Source organism: Portunus trituberculatus, chromosome 38, assembly GCF_017591435.1.
Source record: "Portunus trituberculatus isolate SZX2019 chromosome 38, ASM1759143v1, whole genome shotgun sequence".
NCBI classification, from domain to species: domain Eukaryota; kingdom Metazoa; phylum Arthropoda; class Malacostraca; order Decapoda; family Portunidae; genus Portunus; species Portunus trituberculatus.
The window spans coordinates 15,033,806-15,048,653 of NC_059292.1; the positions used below are offsets into that span (position 1 = coordinate 15,033,806).

General features: G+C 38.2%; 1 protein-coding gene across 1 annotated transcript in view; it reads right to left on the reverse strand.

Annotated features, from left to right (window-relative positions):
• Positions 1-1,986: 1,986 nt before the first annotated feature.
• The window catches only part of LOC123515169 (transcription initiation factor IIA subunit 2-like), a 36,843-nt gene continuing 23,981 nt past the window's right edge, over positions 1,987-14,848 (reverse strand). Inside the window, exons 2-4 of the mRNA XM_045273668.1 lie at positions 4,440-4,544; positions 4,159-4,288; positions 1,987-3,006 (exon numbers count right to left, since the gene is read on the reverse strand). Coding sequence (XP_045129603.1) covers positions 2,969-3,006; positions 4,159-4,288; positions 4,440-4,544 — 273 coding nt within the window. The 3' untranslated portion in view covers positions 1,987-2,968. The remainder of the gene's footprint in view (positions 3,007-4,158; positions 4,289-4,439; positions 4,545-14,848) is intronic.

Sequence of the window (14,848 nt, forward strand, 5' to 3'; positions counted from 1 at the left end):
TGACACTCAGCTGTCCCCATCTTCTACACTGAATAGCCTCAGTCTGTCCTTTACTCATAATCTTAACTGGAAACTTCACCTCTCATCTCTTGCTAAAACAGCTTCTATGAAGTAAAGCGTTCTGAGGCGTCTCCACCTGTTTTTTTCATCCTTCAACTGCTAACTCTGTCCTTGTATGGAGTACTCTTTGCATGTTTAGGGAGGTTCCACTCACACAGGGTGAAATCAACAGTTTTTCGTATCAATTCCTCTGACTGTCTCCAGCCTCTTTCTGACTGCTGGAATATTGCATCTCTTTCTATCTTTTATCGCTGTTTTCATGCTACCTGCTCTATTGATCTTGCTAACTACATGCCTCTCCTCCTCCTGCAGCCTCACTGCACAAGACTTTCTTCTTCCTCTCACCCCTATTCTGTCCAACTCTAATACAAGAGTTAACCAATACTCTCAATCATTCATACCTTTCTCTGGTAAACTCTGGAACTCCCTGTCTGCTTCTATATATCCATCTTCATATGACTTGACTTCTTTTAAGAGGGAAGTTTCAAGACATTTGTCTGACTTTTCGATAACTCTTACGATCTTTAAGGGAACTGGCAATTCAGTGGGCCTTTTTTGCCTTGGTCAAATTCCCCTCTTGCATTAAAAAAAAAAAAAAAAAAAATGTTTCACTGGATTCTTAAGTAAGTATATACATATAACTGCTATTGTATATGTGCAACAATTACTATTGTAATATTTTTACCTGTACCTGTTCTCTTATTACTACTGTAATCCACTTCATCACTGCCTATTCTATCTATGATACTGTCATTTTATATATTAATTATACCTACTGGTGCTAATATCCCTTTCTGCAATACCAGTATATTAAGTGCTATTATTAATAGTAATATTATTATTATGTATTTTTACACATTATTATTATTAAAATATTTATTTTATTATATCTTTTATTATTATCTATTATTATTATTATTATTGATATCATTATGGTTATTAGTTATTATAATTATTATTACCTTTATAATTTTATCCATATTATTATTAGAAGTATTTCTGTCATCTCTCTCTCTTACTTTTACTGCTGATACTGTTGCTATTACTGCTGCTGTTGCTGCTACTTTTGCTTCTACTTCTGCTTCTACTTCTACTTCTGCTAGCCTACTATCACTAATACCTCAGTATTACCACCATAGTATGTAAATTTCTATGTATATGTATGAGTATGTACAGTGTATATTTCTGTACAGTAACCTCCCTACTAATAGACACCTTTTCGTGTCTTCTTCTTATATATCAATCTTTATCTTAAGATTGCTTTTAGTGTTTTATAGTTTTTAAGTACATGCCCAATAAGCCTAGCTTGCATATGGGCAGTCTACCTGTTTTGGTACCTGCATAAATTATTTGTCAACTGTATCAGTTGACAAAATAAAGTGTTTAAAGTGTTTTGAGACTGAACTAAATACATACTGTCTTTCACCACTGCTTATCTTTCTCCTCCATTTCTTTTATTTTCTCAAGTGATACATCCTCCAAGTCCTATCTACACAAACAATAATGCAATAACAATGACAATAGAACTAAACAATGTCAAGCAGAGCCAATCCCTTATTTCATGACTCCCCAGCCCGACACAAACTTATCCACCAATTGCGCTTATCTATGTACAAATTAGCCCTGTAATGTGCTTGTTACACCTCAGAATGATGCTATTGATGAGGAGATAGACTGGAAGGCAGAATGTCAGTTTGATGACTTCACTTGCCATTACTCCCCGAAGTAGTGAGTGCTTATCCAGTTTTGTGCAATAATCTAAGGTGTCTGGTCTGTATTATGTATAACATCATGCATTGCAATAAGAATGCCTTCCGATAAGAACAATCTTATTCACAAAATTGCAAATACTTAGTGAATAAAAGTTTCTCTCTCTCTCTCTCTCTCTCCTGAAAGCAATTATAGATTAAATGAAGACAAAAGATGTGTGTGGTCTTCTCCTTTTATTGATCATCCATGCTTTTCACTTTCCAAATGTCACCATGTGCAAAAAAGGCTAGTCAAAAATACATACATACAATGTCAAATTTTATGAATGGGATCATGTAATGATAACAGAGGCTGTAAATCATGATGAAAATTATGAGACTATCCTCATTTTCTTAACATCACACAATCCATTGAGTGATGTAAGTAGGTAGGTAACATGTATAGTTAAGGTCCATTAATTTAGTGTAATCAGTGAAAGAATTTTTCACTGTCATTTTAATTTTAACTTAGTGTAAATTACAATATATATGTGCAATTATTTGAGTATATAGGACAACCTTAATATTTATGATCATCATGTTTGTTGTGAGACTAGTTTTCAAAAAATCTTTTGAACTGTATAATAGTACCTGTGCAATGCTCATTTTATCATGCTGTTATTTTTATCTATTAATTTATAAGATTTTAAAAATAATTATGATGAAAGACCCAAGAGAAGCATCCCATTTTATGATGAAATTTACTTATATAAAGAAAGCTCATAAATATAAAGGATATCTAGAATTCAACTCTCTCCTATTTTGTCTTGTGACACAGTTGTGCAATGTATGGAAACAACCAATTACTTGTATTTTATCAAACAATATTCACAGTGCTAGCATACTGTAATTAACATCTTAAAAAAATGTAATTCAATTCAAAAGAAAATTATATAATTCTCTCTCTCTCTCTCTCTCTCTCTCTCTCTCTCTCTCTCTCTCTCTCTCTCTCTCTAATTATGAGATACAAAGCACAAAATTTGCAACTTTAAGGTGATGGCACTGCCAAGGCAATAAATTCTGTGTAAAGCAAATGCATAGAAGAACAATATAGTATCATAATGATATTGAAAAAATAAAATAAATAAAATAATAATAATAATAACACACTGTAATTCAGTGCATTAGTTGAGTCATCTTGTTGCTATTTTTGTTGATGTTTAGTCTCCACCACCAGATGCACCTCCAGGACCTGGACCTTGGGAAGAGCAAAATTTTGATGTAAAAAATGAGTGACAGTGTGATACATGTTTAAATGATAGTTGGTATGATATGACATGGCTCCAACTTTACAAATTACCATCAGGCAACAAAGACTGATGTATGTAAACATGGAACCTTGCAAAATTAAGTGCACATATAGTATAAACATGCATCTGAAATAATCTGTGGTTTCTACATGGTTTTGTCTTGATAACCAAGTGCACAACATGTATCTCAAGTGAAGTATTACCACTTTGTTCAGGTGGTATGTATAGCAAACCTCGCTTGAAAGAAAGTTAATTCAATTCACTCAATATACTGAAAAGTGTTTTTCATTGTTTTCACTTGACTTAGTTGATGTTTTGTTGAAAATCAATTCCTAATATCTACAAGGCAGTTTTGTTTTGCTGGGCTTCAAGACTGCAATGAATACTGGCACAGCAGCCATGATGGTACTATGTTGATGATAAAGCTGCTGATATGTGAACAACACTCTTGGCATGTCACTGTATTGGGTCCACATTTTCATCTTTAACATTTTCTTACATCATAGTATTATGGTTAAAACTAAGAAAAAGCATCCTTGCCAAGACAGTGGTGTAAATATTCAGGTGCATGGGTAAAGGAAATATAAAAACTCAATCTGTGGGAGGCCTCATATTCACAATAAGACACAGGGTAATATTTTTTAGCCATTTTTTATAGAATAAAATGTGCATCTTCAATACTGTCAAATATGGTAAATATAATAAGTTACATAAAATAAATTGGAAAAACTTAGAAACACTGCTTGTAGGCAGTTGTGACTTTGTCTCGAGAGACATTGAGACTAATTTTGATCCATACAAGTTGTAGCATGCAAGTCATATTCCAAACAAAGATTGTATGCCAAAAAAATGTTTTCATGTCCAAACAGAACATATACCAAGCTGGATCTATTCCAAAGCAGAAAATGAAAAGTCAGGTGTAGAGAACTAAGAAAAGTGAAAGATGGTGTGTTTAGTGATGACAGATGATGTGCCTTATTAAAATGAATACTGAGCTAGTATAAATTCTGGCAATTACACCTAATTATAATAATGTAACTTAATTTTATGCCATATTCTATAAAACTAAGTAAGAATACTAGGCAGTCACTCACTCTTACCTCTTCCATCACAAGCCACAATTTTGAGTTTTTCCACTTGCACAAAGTCTTGCACTTCTTTAAATTCCACATCACTCATAAGAAAGGTCCACACATTGTCACAGAATCTGTAGGTGTTAAGCTTGGAGGCCTGAGTGGGAAAGACAAACAGATTTATTTAAGCACATAAAAGTCTATGAGATGGATGTGACATAAAAATAAATAAATAAACAAATAAAAGATGAGGGAACATCTATAGAGACAAACAAATGAAGAAAGACAAACAGATGAAAATGACTTACCTTAAAACTAATTCGTGATCGCACTTTACCAGCCAGAGCAGAGTTGATAGCTCGGTCAAACTGAAGGAGCACTTTTAATGCAGCATTTGGTGAGATTTGCTGAAACTACAAAACAAATCTCATTAGTAACAACCACTGGCCTCTTATGTGGTAATAATGAATGACAAATTCTTCAAGAATCTTTTTAATGAAAAGTTTAGGTAGGGGATACCCTGTAACATTTTCATTATTTTCAACTGTTCTTGCATTCTCTCTCTCTCTCTCTCTCTCTCTCTCTCTCTCTCTCTCTCTCTCTCTCTCTCTCTCTCTCTCAGGCTTATTCAGGTCTGACTTAGCCTCAAATGATGGTTTAGCAGTTATCACCATAAACTCCATAAGCAGTTCTATTTACTGATGTTTTAAGCTCTTAACCCCAACAAAATTGCTGACCTGGTGGGAAAGCAGGGTTTTTGGGTGGAGGGAAAAAAAAAAAAAGCTTTGTTGCTGTTGTTATGATGGGCACCATCACTGATACTGATGAAAAAAATCTAGAAATTTTTAGTGATACTCTCTAAATATTAGTAGTCTATACCTCCTTAGGGACATTAATCTAAACTACCATGACCTAACCTAGGCTATGTTAGGTTAGGTTAGACAATGCTATGTTGGATTAGGGTCCCTAAGAACAGACTACCAATTTCTGGAGATTTTCTAGTATCAAAAATGGCACCCATCATAACAATAGTAACAAGCTCCACACTTCTTTCTCATGGTAGATGCTGATATTTGGCCAAACTTTAGCTTTCCCCACCCAAAAATTCAACTTTCTATCCAGGTTCCCCTGCAAGTTTGTTAGGGGTAAGAGCCAAAATATTTCTAAATAGATCTCCATGCCTCTTACTAATATTTACTCTAGATCCACACCCAACGAGAGGTCAACTGTGTACATACCATGTTCACTCACAATGGTACCCGCTTGTTTAAATACATTCCAAAAGAACTCTGTGACCTGGCAAACATTACAGAGGAATGTTTCAATAGAAGACTGAATAAGTGACTCAGTGGGATACCAAATGAACTTCCAAAAGCAGCATACCCGAACTCTCAACACTACATCCTAATCATCATCATCCAGAGTCAAGGATTAGGGATTGAGGTGGATCCTGGAACCACTGGAAGCCAAATTCTCCAAACTTCCAAAGTATCGAAAGAGAGAGAGAGAGAGAGAGAGAGAAAGCGTGGGGTATACTCTCTTAACTAGACTTGGGTCCAAGTACAGTTGACTCTCAATTAATGCGAGGCTTATGTTCCTGGAGACATTGCGTTTTTCAAATACAATTTTCTCATAGAAAACAATGGTAATGTGGAGGAGGGGTTATGTTCCTGGCCAATGGGCAAGTTTGCCTATTTTGGGGATTCTGTTATTCAAACCTTAAAAAAAACTATGAATGCATTGCTAGGTGACAGAAAGAATGAAAACACACATTCCCATTTTATTTGCTCTGATGGTATGCAACGTGCTCTCCCTCAGTTCTGTCCCATGGACAATCACCATGGTCCTTTCCCCCATAGCACAGTGATCTAACACTTCTAACTTCTTTTCAATGGTTAGTCTTCCTTGATTTCTTGGGGTCATTTTCCTGTGAGGAATTGAAGGACACTTTGTTGCCATAGTATAGGAAACAAGGTGAAAACTCAAAAGAAACGATCCCCTCACAATCTGGTTAGCTTTTGTTACCATAGTATAGGACACAAGGTGAAAACTCAAGAGAAACGATCCCCTCACAATGTGGTTAGCTCTAGACTGAGTGAAGAGTGAGGATTGAGAAAAAACCACTTCCCACGGTGTTATGGTCTCATAATACATTTATGTTCACATAACATTTTCATTAGCTTTTTACAAGCCTTACCACCAAGAATTTTATTTTGTGATGTACAAAGTGAAATCTTGCATGGAACACAGATAACAAAGTAGAGGCATTATTTTGCCCACCACCGTGATCGCCGGGAAGAAATTACTTTTCAATGGCTCACACCGATCGGTGGCGGCCACTTCTTCTTCTTCTTATGACCCCCTTTAGCTTGTGTGTTGCTTTCACCACAATATTTGTGTTTCTGCCCCTCTACTGTCTGCTATAATGGATATCATATCTTTGTATTCATTTATGATCATGCCATGAGGATCACCTCAACTCTGGCACTGAGTGATAGTGAACTACTATTGAAATACCGCTTCCCTCTCCACAAACTACTCTCTCTGGAACTTCATCTGGCAAAAGAGGACTTGGTGGGGCATAAAATTCTCACTCATACCCAGATTTTGCTTGCTTACTAACTATATGTACACCAGGACTTGTTATTGTTACATAACTGGATGGATTTTAAACACTGCCAATAATAACCCATTCTAACCCACCCAAACTTAACCTAACCATTTCTCAGCAATGTAAAGCAAAGAAATAAAACCTGTTCCAGCATGTTAGGTCAAGAAATAAAATAATACCCATACAAAACATACATGTAAGTACAGAACATCTCAGTGCGGTTCCTGTCAGAAGCAGCGTGGGTGTACACGTGACATCATGAAGTCGAGTTAACCAGCATTAAATTGAATAAATAACATTATCTAATCATACAGGTTTCCTTCACTATTTGCTATTTCAATTTTCCGATCGTTATGAATTATGTCCAATCACTCTTTTCTATTGTCCGGGCTCATGTATCCGATCATCAACCGTTCAACAGTATGTAAACAAATGCACTGTAACTACATTGGCACACATACCACAGCCACCACCCATTAACTTATAAACTGTCCAATTACAAATGTAGGCAACCCCCGCTTAATGAACGGGTTACGTTCCTAAAAAAACATTCGTTAAGCGAATTTTCGTTAAGCGAACCAATTATAACAAGTTTAACCCCTGACTTGAACTTTCATTGAGAGTAAACAAAGCGAGAGTGCATCATAGTACAGTGAAAGGTGTAATGAAAGTAAAAATTATGAAGTTAAACATTTAGGCAGTTTAATTTGTCATAATGTACACTAATGTATGTATGTAAGTAACTTTATAATGATGATCTTAAATTTATGAGGGGAGGGAGAGTGGAGGGGGAAAAACGCTAACCGGCAACCTGTGGAATGTCAACAAAGGGCACATCATTGTACCGCATACAAAATTTATGTACCACATTTCCACAAGGCTTTTCATTTTATCCATTGCAGTCATGAGTTTGGGTGGTTCTTTTAGCTTGCAAGGAAAATACGGTCTCACCAGCCTTCTTAATACAGTCTGCTGACTTGAAAATAGTAAAGACAGTAGATGGAGCCAAGCCATGGTGGCAAGCAATGCTATTAGTTTTCTTGCCTCTCGTGTCTGAATAATATCCAGCTTCACTTTGACAGTAACAGACTTCCTGGTCTTCTTAGCAACGCTAGGCAACATTGCAGGGCGTTTTGGTGGCATGTTGAGCGAGGGAAAATGAGCTGCTGCTGATGGTGTTATTATTTTGAATTAGGGGCAGTGAGTGTTGTGCGTTTTGTCCATGAGAGGCGCTTTTGTATTCAAAAGCCTATCGGCTTGTGTGATACACCGGGGCTTTCAAACTTGGAAAAAATTACCTGGATAAAAATTTTTTAAAGCGAGTTTGGTGTTTCTTAGCCCTTAAAGTACAGGGGGTTGATATACTTTCCGTCTGTTACAGCGGTGAAAAATCAGACCTGTCAAAAATGCTAAAAATATTTTTTCCTTATAAAAGCATAATTCTTTGTGTTATTCTGAGTACAACGATGTAGGTTTCAACATGATATGACCTCTGAGAGCAAAGTTATTGCTTATCAAAAAATTCTCCCCGAACCTCTGGCAGAACCCACCGCTAAGAAATACCCCCCAGCTCCAATAACACCGCGTGAGTGTTCTCTCTCTCTCTCTCTCTCTCTCTCTCTCTCTCTCTCTCTCTCTCTCTCTCTCTCTCTCCTTTCGGGCATTTGAATTTGATGTAACAGTAGGAACTTTTGCACTTTCTTGTCAAGAAAATGCGAACTAAGATATATGAAATGATGTGCAAAACAGGAAAAGAAAAAGAAACCACATATTACAAGTATCGTGGATTTCTAGAATAATGAGTCTGGCAACTCTTATTAGCAATGGGATTCACATGACTTGGTTGACAAGCACAATCCTGTAGAGGCAACCATGGGTGACACACACCAGTGCATTGCTTGAGGGGAGTACGTGAGGAGGTTTATGAATGTCAGTGTGAGGGTTGGTCTCTGTCTCCCAGATCACTATCAGAATCATTACTAGAGTCTTCACTTTCTTCTGTCTCAATAAAAAAAAGTCAGTCTTCATTTTCATCACTGTCCTCAATGTCTTTACCGTGTAACACTGACATAACATCACTCGGAGTGCCGTTTCCTCCCTCCGGGTCACGGGGGTTGCCAGATGTTGCCTCGAAATAGGAAAAGATGAGCTATTGTGAGGGAACATATGTCTCAAGGCTCGAGGAGGAGAACAAGAAAAGATGCCAGAGAGATTCAAAATGTTTAGCGCGGAAAAATCATGATTCCCGGAACGATCCCCGCCTCTCCGCACACGACGCTACAACTGTTCCGAAACCATTACTGTATGTTAAGGGTTAAACAAGCAGATGGTAGTAAAAGGAAACATTCATTGAAGCAAAATTTCGTTGTGTGAACATTCGTTAAGCGCTTACTGTATGGAGTTTACCTTGCCATATTCTAAAAACTGTCAATTTTTCTTTGCTTAAAAAAAATAAATAAATAATTGAAGCAAAAACCAAAAATCATCAAAATTCAGCGTCCATCCCTTTAAATATCCCATGCGCAACCTTGTCACCTAAGCATTTAGCCGGGGAATCCCCTTAGCACAATGTTAACATTGCTGTTTTCTTCATAAATGTCTAAAGGACATTTTTTTTGCTGTCCCATAGTTCTCAGAATACTTTACTTTATCAGAATGATATAAATCATATCCTTGTGCAAACTAGGTTCATCACAGGATAACAATTTTCCAAAAAAAAAAAAAACAGACCACCATTTGGCAATGGCATAGCACCTCATCACAAATACATATCGCTAGTTTTGTGACTAAATATCATTCATCTTTACTTATTATTACCTTATTTTACTATATTATTCTTGTATTTTACCACAAATTGTGTGCAAAACTAAATAAACTACAAAATTTGGTAAAAATATATAGGTTCCTTTTGTAGCAACATCGTTGAGGATGAGTGAGGGAGAGGCGAGGGGCAAGTAAGATATCGAGCGAGGGGCAAGGGTGTGTTTCTCTGTCTGACCTCCTAAGCCAATATTCACTGTATAAAATAATAATAATATAATAAAATAAAAGAAATAGAATACAAGCAACCCCTGCTTAACGAACGGGTTACGTTCCTGTAAAACAGTTCGTTGCGTGAATTTTCGTTAAGCGAATCAATTATAACAACTTTGAACCCTGACCTGAACTTCTGTTGAGAGTAAACAAAGAGAGAGTGCATCATAGTACATTAAAAGGTTTAATGAAAGTAAAAATGATGAAGTTAAAATATTTAAGCAGTTTAATTTAAGACTAAGTCATTATAATGTACACTAATGTATGTATGTAAGTAACTTTAAAATGATGATGATCTTAAATTAATGAAGGGAGGGAGAGTGGAGCGGAAAAAACGCTAGCCGGCAATCTGTGGAATGTAAACAAAGGGCGCATCATTGTATCACATACAAAACTTATGTATCACATTTAAACAAGGCTTTCCATTTTATCCATTGCAGAGTCATGAGTTTGGGTGGTTCTTTTAGGTTGCAAGGAAGATACGGTCTCACCAACCTTCTTAACCCCTTCACGCCGGATGTTAAAAAAGCCCGCCTGTATGATATACGGGTGGTAGTGCCAGCCAGCGCAGGAAACTCGTGCAAGCTTGTCATACTTGTTGTCTTTGTGTATTATGCTGCTATTTTTTAGTTACTATATTGCCTTCGAAGAGGAAAGTGGACGAGAGAGAGAGAGAGAGAGAGAGAGAGAGAGAGAGAGAGAGAGAGAGAGTGACATTTGCTAATATTTTAGACACAAGCGGGATGCATGTAGCTTATCTTTCGAGAGGAAGGGGAGGGAGAGGAGAGGAGAGAGAGAGAGAGAGAGAGAGAGAGAGAGAGAGAGAGAGAGAGAGAGAGAGAGAGAGAGAGATTAGAAAATTTGTTTTGTGTGTGTGTGTGTGTGTGTGTGTGTGTGTGTGTTTTCACGAATGTTACAAGGCAGGGCGCATGTAACTTATCTTTCGAGAGGAGAGGGGAGGAGGGAAGGAGATGGGGAGGAGGAAAGGAGAGAGAGAGAGAGAGAGAGAGAGATGGGAACAGTCTATGCCATTGGGTAATTTTAGACACAAGGCGGGACGCATGTAGCTTATCTTTAGTGATTGGTGGAGACAAGGATGGTGGGAGGAGCACTAGGATTTTAAGGACAGCATTCGGCGTGTGTAGTTGGTATCCAACACATTATACGGGACAACTGAACTGAAGAAAGCTCAGAAAAGAAATATGACGCCTACGTAGGCGTCACCGTATATGCTACTGGGGTTTCATGACGCCTACATAGGCGTCACCGTATTGAAGGGGTTAATAGAGTTTGCTGACTTGAAAATAGTAGCGACAGTAGATGGAGTCAAGATGGTGGCGAGCAATGCAATTTGTTTTCTCGCCTCTCTCGTGTCTGTGAATAATATCCAGCTTCACTTTAAGAGTAACAGACTTCCTGGTCTTAGCAACACTAGGCGACATTGCAGGGCGTTTTGGTGGTAAATTGAGCGAGGGAAGACAAGCTGCTGCTGACGCTGTTATTGTTTTGAACTAAGAGTGGGGAAGGATAGGGGAATGAGTGGTGCACGTTTTATCCACGAGAGGCACTGGAGTATTCAAAAGCCTGTTGGCTTACGTGATATGGCGAGGCTTTCAAACTTGGAAAAAATTACCTGGATTAAATTTCATTGAAGCGAGTTTGGTGTTCGTTTTATGAGCAGATGGTAGTAAAAGGAAACGTTCGTTGTAGCAAAATTTTTTTTTTGTGAACGTTTGTTAATTGGGAGTTGCCTGTATATAAAATAATAGAAAGTAAAGACACATGTAGTACGTATTCTGTGTAATGGCCGCCAAACACAGAAAAGTTGCTAATCAGGGTTATTTTACACTCAAGAGGATGCCACCTAACTCTCACATGTACGGGAGATTTGTAATTCACATTGCGTTTTAAACCGCTATCCAGTAGAAGACAGACCATCGGGGACGTTTTAACACGTCGTTGACAGGAAAAGAGTTAAAACTCATTACTACTACAAGTAAGGGTAATTAGTGAACAGGATACTGCTCTTTTTTTCTTCTTGTCTTTTGTTTGTCCTCTACAGGAGCTGCTGATCCAAGGTTCAAGTTTCTAGTAAAGCCTTTGCAACGGCACTAGATAGAGTCGTCGTTTCTTCCTTCATTCACTACAATTTATTCTTTCATCTAAATTTTTTGTTTTCCTTTCTTTGGCCACAGATAATTATGCAGTTGTTTTTTAGTAATCTTTTGTCAGAAAACTGGAAAGCGAACTTGAGCCACCTGCAGCATCAAGATCAAGATCAGCCTTTAAGTTTGTGTTTAGCCGCCAGTATTGTAATTTGCTACAATTCACATTCATTGTTGGATATTACAAGTGATGTAAGTGTGATGTCTTCCAAGTGGGCTGCAACACCTAGTGCTGGTGAACTGAAGGACAAAAGACCAAGAGAAAAGCTTATCTTAAGACAAAAAGCTTGAAATTGGTAAGTGCCTTGAGGGAGCTTGGGAGCCAACTTCACCACCAGAATCCTGCAGTTGCCCCGATCCACTGACTCCACCATCATCAAACAAACAGCAAGGGTGAAGAAAGTGGGTGAGACAACTTCTACAGTACTCATCAAAAGTTTGCGACCACTGTCCTGAGTGGTCACAAAGTTTTGACGAAAAAAGAATGGTGTTTTTTTGGAGTCAACCATGTTTCGCCAGATCTTTGCGACCACATACAGCCATCATGGGATGCCTCAAGGGCATTCTAGAGCCAGTGGCAAATCCTCAGTGTGCTCTGAGCACTCTTGGTGAAAGATTGTTTGTGATACCTCATTTCACGAGGTCCCCTTTGTTTGACAAGTGGCAGGTGCTCATATGTGTTTTTAGCCCTTATTATGCCAAAACTGAAGGATTTAGCACATGAAACAGTTGCTCAGATCATTGGTTTAAAGATTGTTGGTTACGCAATGAAGGAAATATGTGAACTAACAGGTGGTTGGCCAAAGAGTGTGAAAAAGTTTGTGCGCCAATACATGGAGGGAGGCAGTGAAGAGTTGCCAGTTACCAAACATCGCTCTGGGAAGCCAAGGAAGACTTACAAAAGGGCAACAACCATTCTCAAACATACAGTAGGAAATACTGCATTGATCACTGCTAGAAAAAAAGAAGAACAGTGGTGCCTTCCAGGGTGTTTCTGTGCCAACTGTCATGGCGCCTCCATGAGCTGGGTTACACCAGCCACAAGCGCACAAAGAAACCTCTTCTCTGTGAGATCCAGAAAGTGAAACGTGTTAACTTTGCCTGTAATTATGCTCAGTGGACTGAGAATGACTGGTTAGGTGTGTTATGGTTGGATGAAGCAACGTTTCATATGATGTGCAATAGAAATTTCTGGGTTTATTGGCGCCTCAGCAGATCCACTCAACCCACGGTACCTTGAAACAATAGTAAAGCGCCCTGATTCTTTAATGGTATGGGGCTGTTTATCCGGTCATGGCCTTGGCGAGTTGGTAATGCTTCCCAAAATCATAAGGGTTGATGCAGTTGTCTATTACGAATTGTGAAATGGCCCTTTGCTAGCATGTTTTGAGTTAAGTCAGACCAGAGTCTTTCAAGAGGACGGTGCAACACCTCACACTGCTAGGGCTGTTGTCCAGTGGCTGCAGGATTGTCAGGTACCCTTTATTGAAGATTGGCCTGGTAATAGCCTGGATATTAACCTTAATGATAACCTCTGGGCTATCATTAAGAAAGATTTACAAAACAAGGATGTCTGCTCCATTCCACGGCTGGAGGAAGCTATCCAGGAATCTTCAAACAAAATATTAGCTGCCACCATCTGCAACCTTGCTCTTTCTCTTCCCAGACGTCTCTGCAGTGTTATCAAGAATAAGGGTGGCCCGATTAAGTATTAGTCAGGGTAAATAAACACATGTTAGTTGGTACTTTTTCTCTTATCTTGGCAGGGAAGTGGGACGGAAGGGTATGGTCGCAAACTTTTGATGAGTACTGTACATTAATGGCAAAGACACTAACAAGGAAGAGGGAGCCAATAATGAAGGAAATGGAGAGACTTAAGGTTGTGGATTGATGACCAGACTTGATGCCAAATGGCACCTACTAATTTACTGTATTTGATGGCTCATATGACGCACCTTTTTCTCCAAAAAGTCTCAGGAAGTTACCCTAAATCCTATGAGGCCAAAGTTCAGTATTGAGATGGTGGTTGTTGGCAACAGAGGCTCAAAAAATCAAACCCCAGACATTTTCACAGATGTAAACAAAGTGATGATAGGTATTGCACCACAAAATAACTCTTTCTTTCAAGGTACCAATATATAATAGGTCATACTTACTGGTAATTCACATAATGACACCAGTCAGGAAGAATTTCCCAAGTGACCATACATCACGTATTCTATGGACTAAAACAAACGCTGTCAGTGTCAGTGATCTTGATCTTGACATAGGCAAACTTCACTGCATTCTTTGGTGTGATGCCATTACACTTCCATACAATTAAAATTGTACCTATCTTTTAACATTCTTACCTTCCATACGTGTAAAATCACTGCCAATGCCATACATACAGTATGCCAGGTTATATTTTTACATCTCACAAGTCACAGCAGGATTGGTGTGTAGCCTACTATAGTCTTTCCACTCTATGAAGTCCGTTCAGGGCAGGGCACATTCTGGAATTCCCATGAGTGCGACGTTGCCAGTTCGACTCCCAATTATCAGATTAAGTACCGACCCACCACCCATCTGTTAATCTCTCTCTCTCTCTCTCTCTCTCTCTCTCTCTCTCTCTCTCTTTCTCTGTAATTATTATTATTATTATTATTATTATTATTATTATTATTATTACAGACAACCCCCGTTTAACGAAGGTTCACACAACGAAATTTTGCTTTAATTTTACTACCATCTGCTCGTTTAACGAACATTTAACGAAGTTTTATCCAGGTAATTTTTTTCCAAATTTGAAAGCCCCACCATATCACGCAAGCTGACAGGCTTTTGAATACACCAGGAGCTGCTGGTACTAAGGCCTGCCTCAGGAAAAATCCTGGGACACCTATAGAATAAAGATCAAGATCAAGAT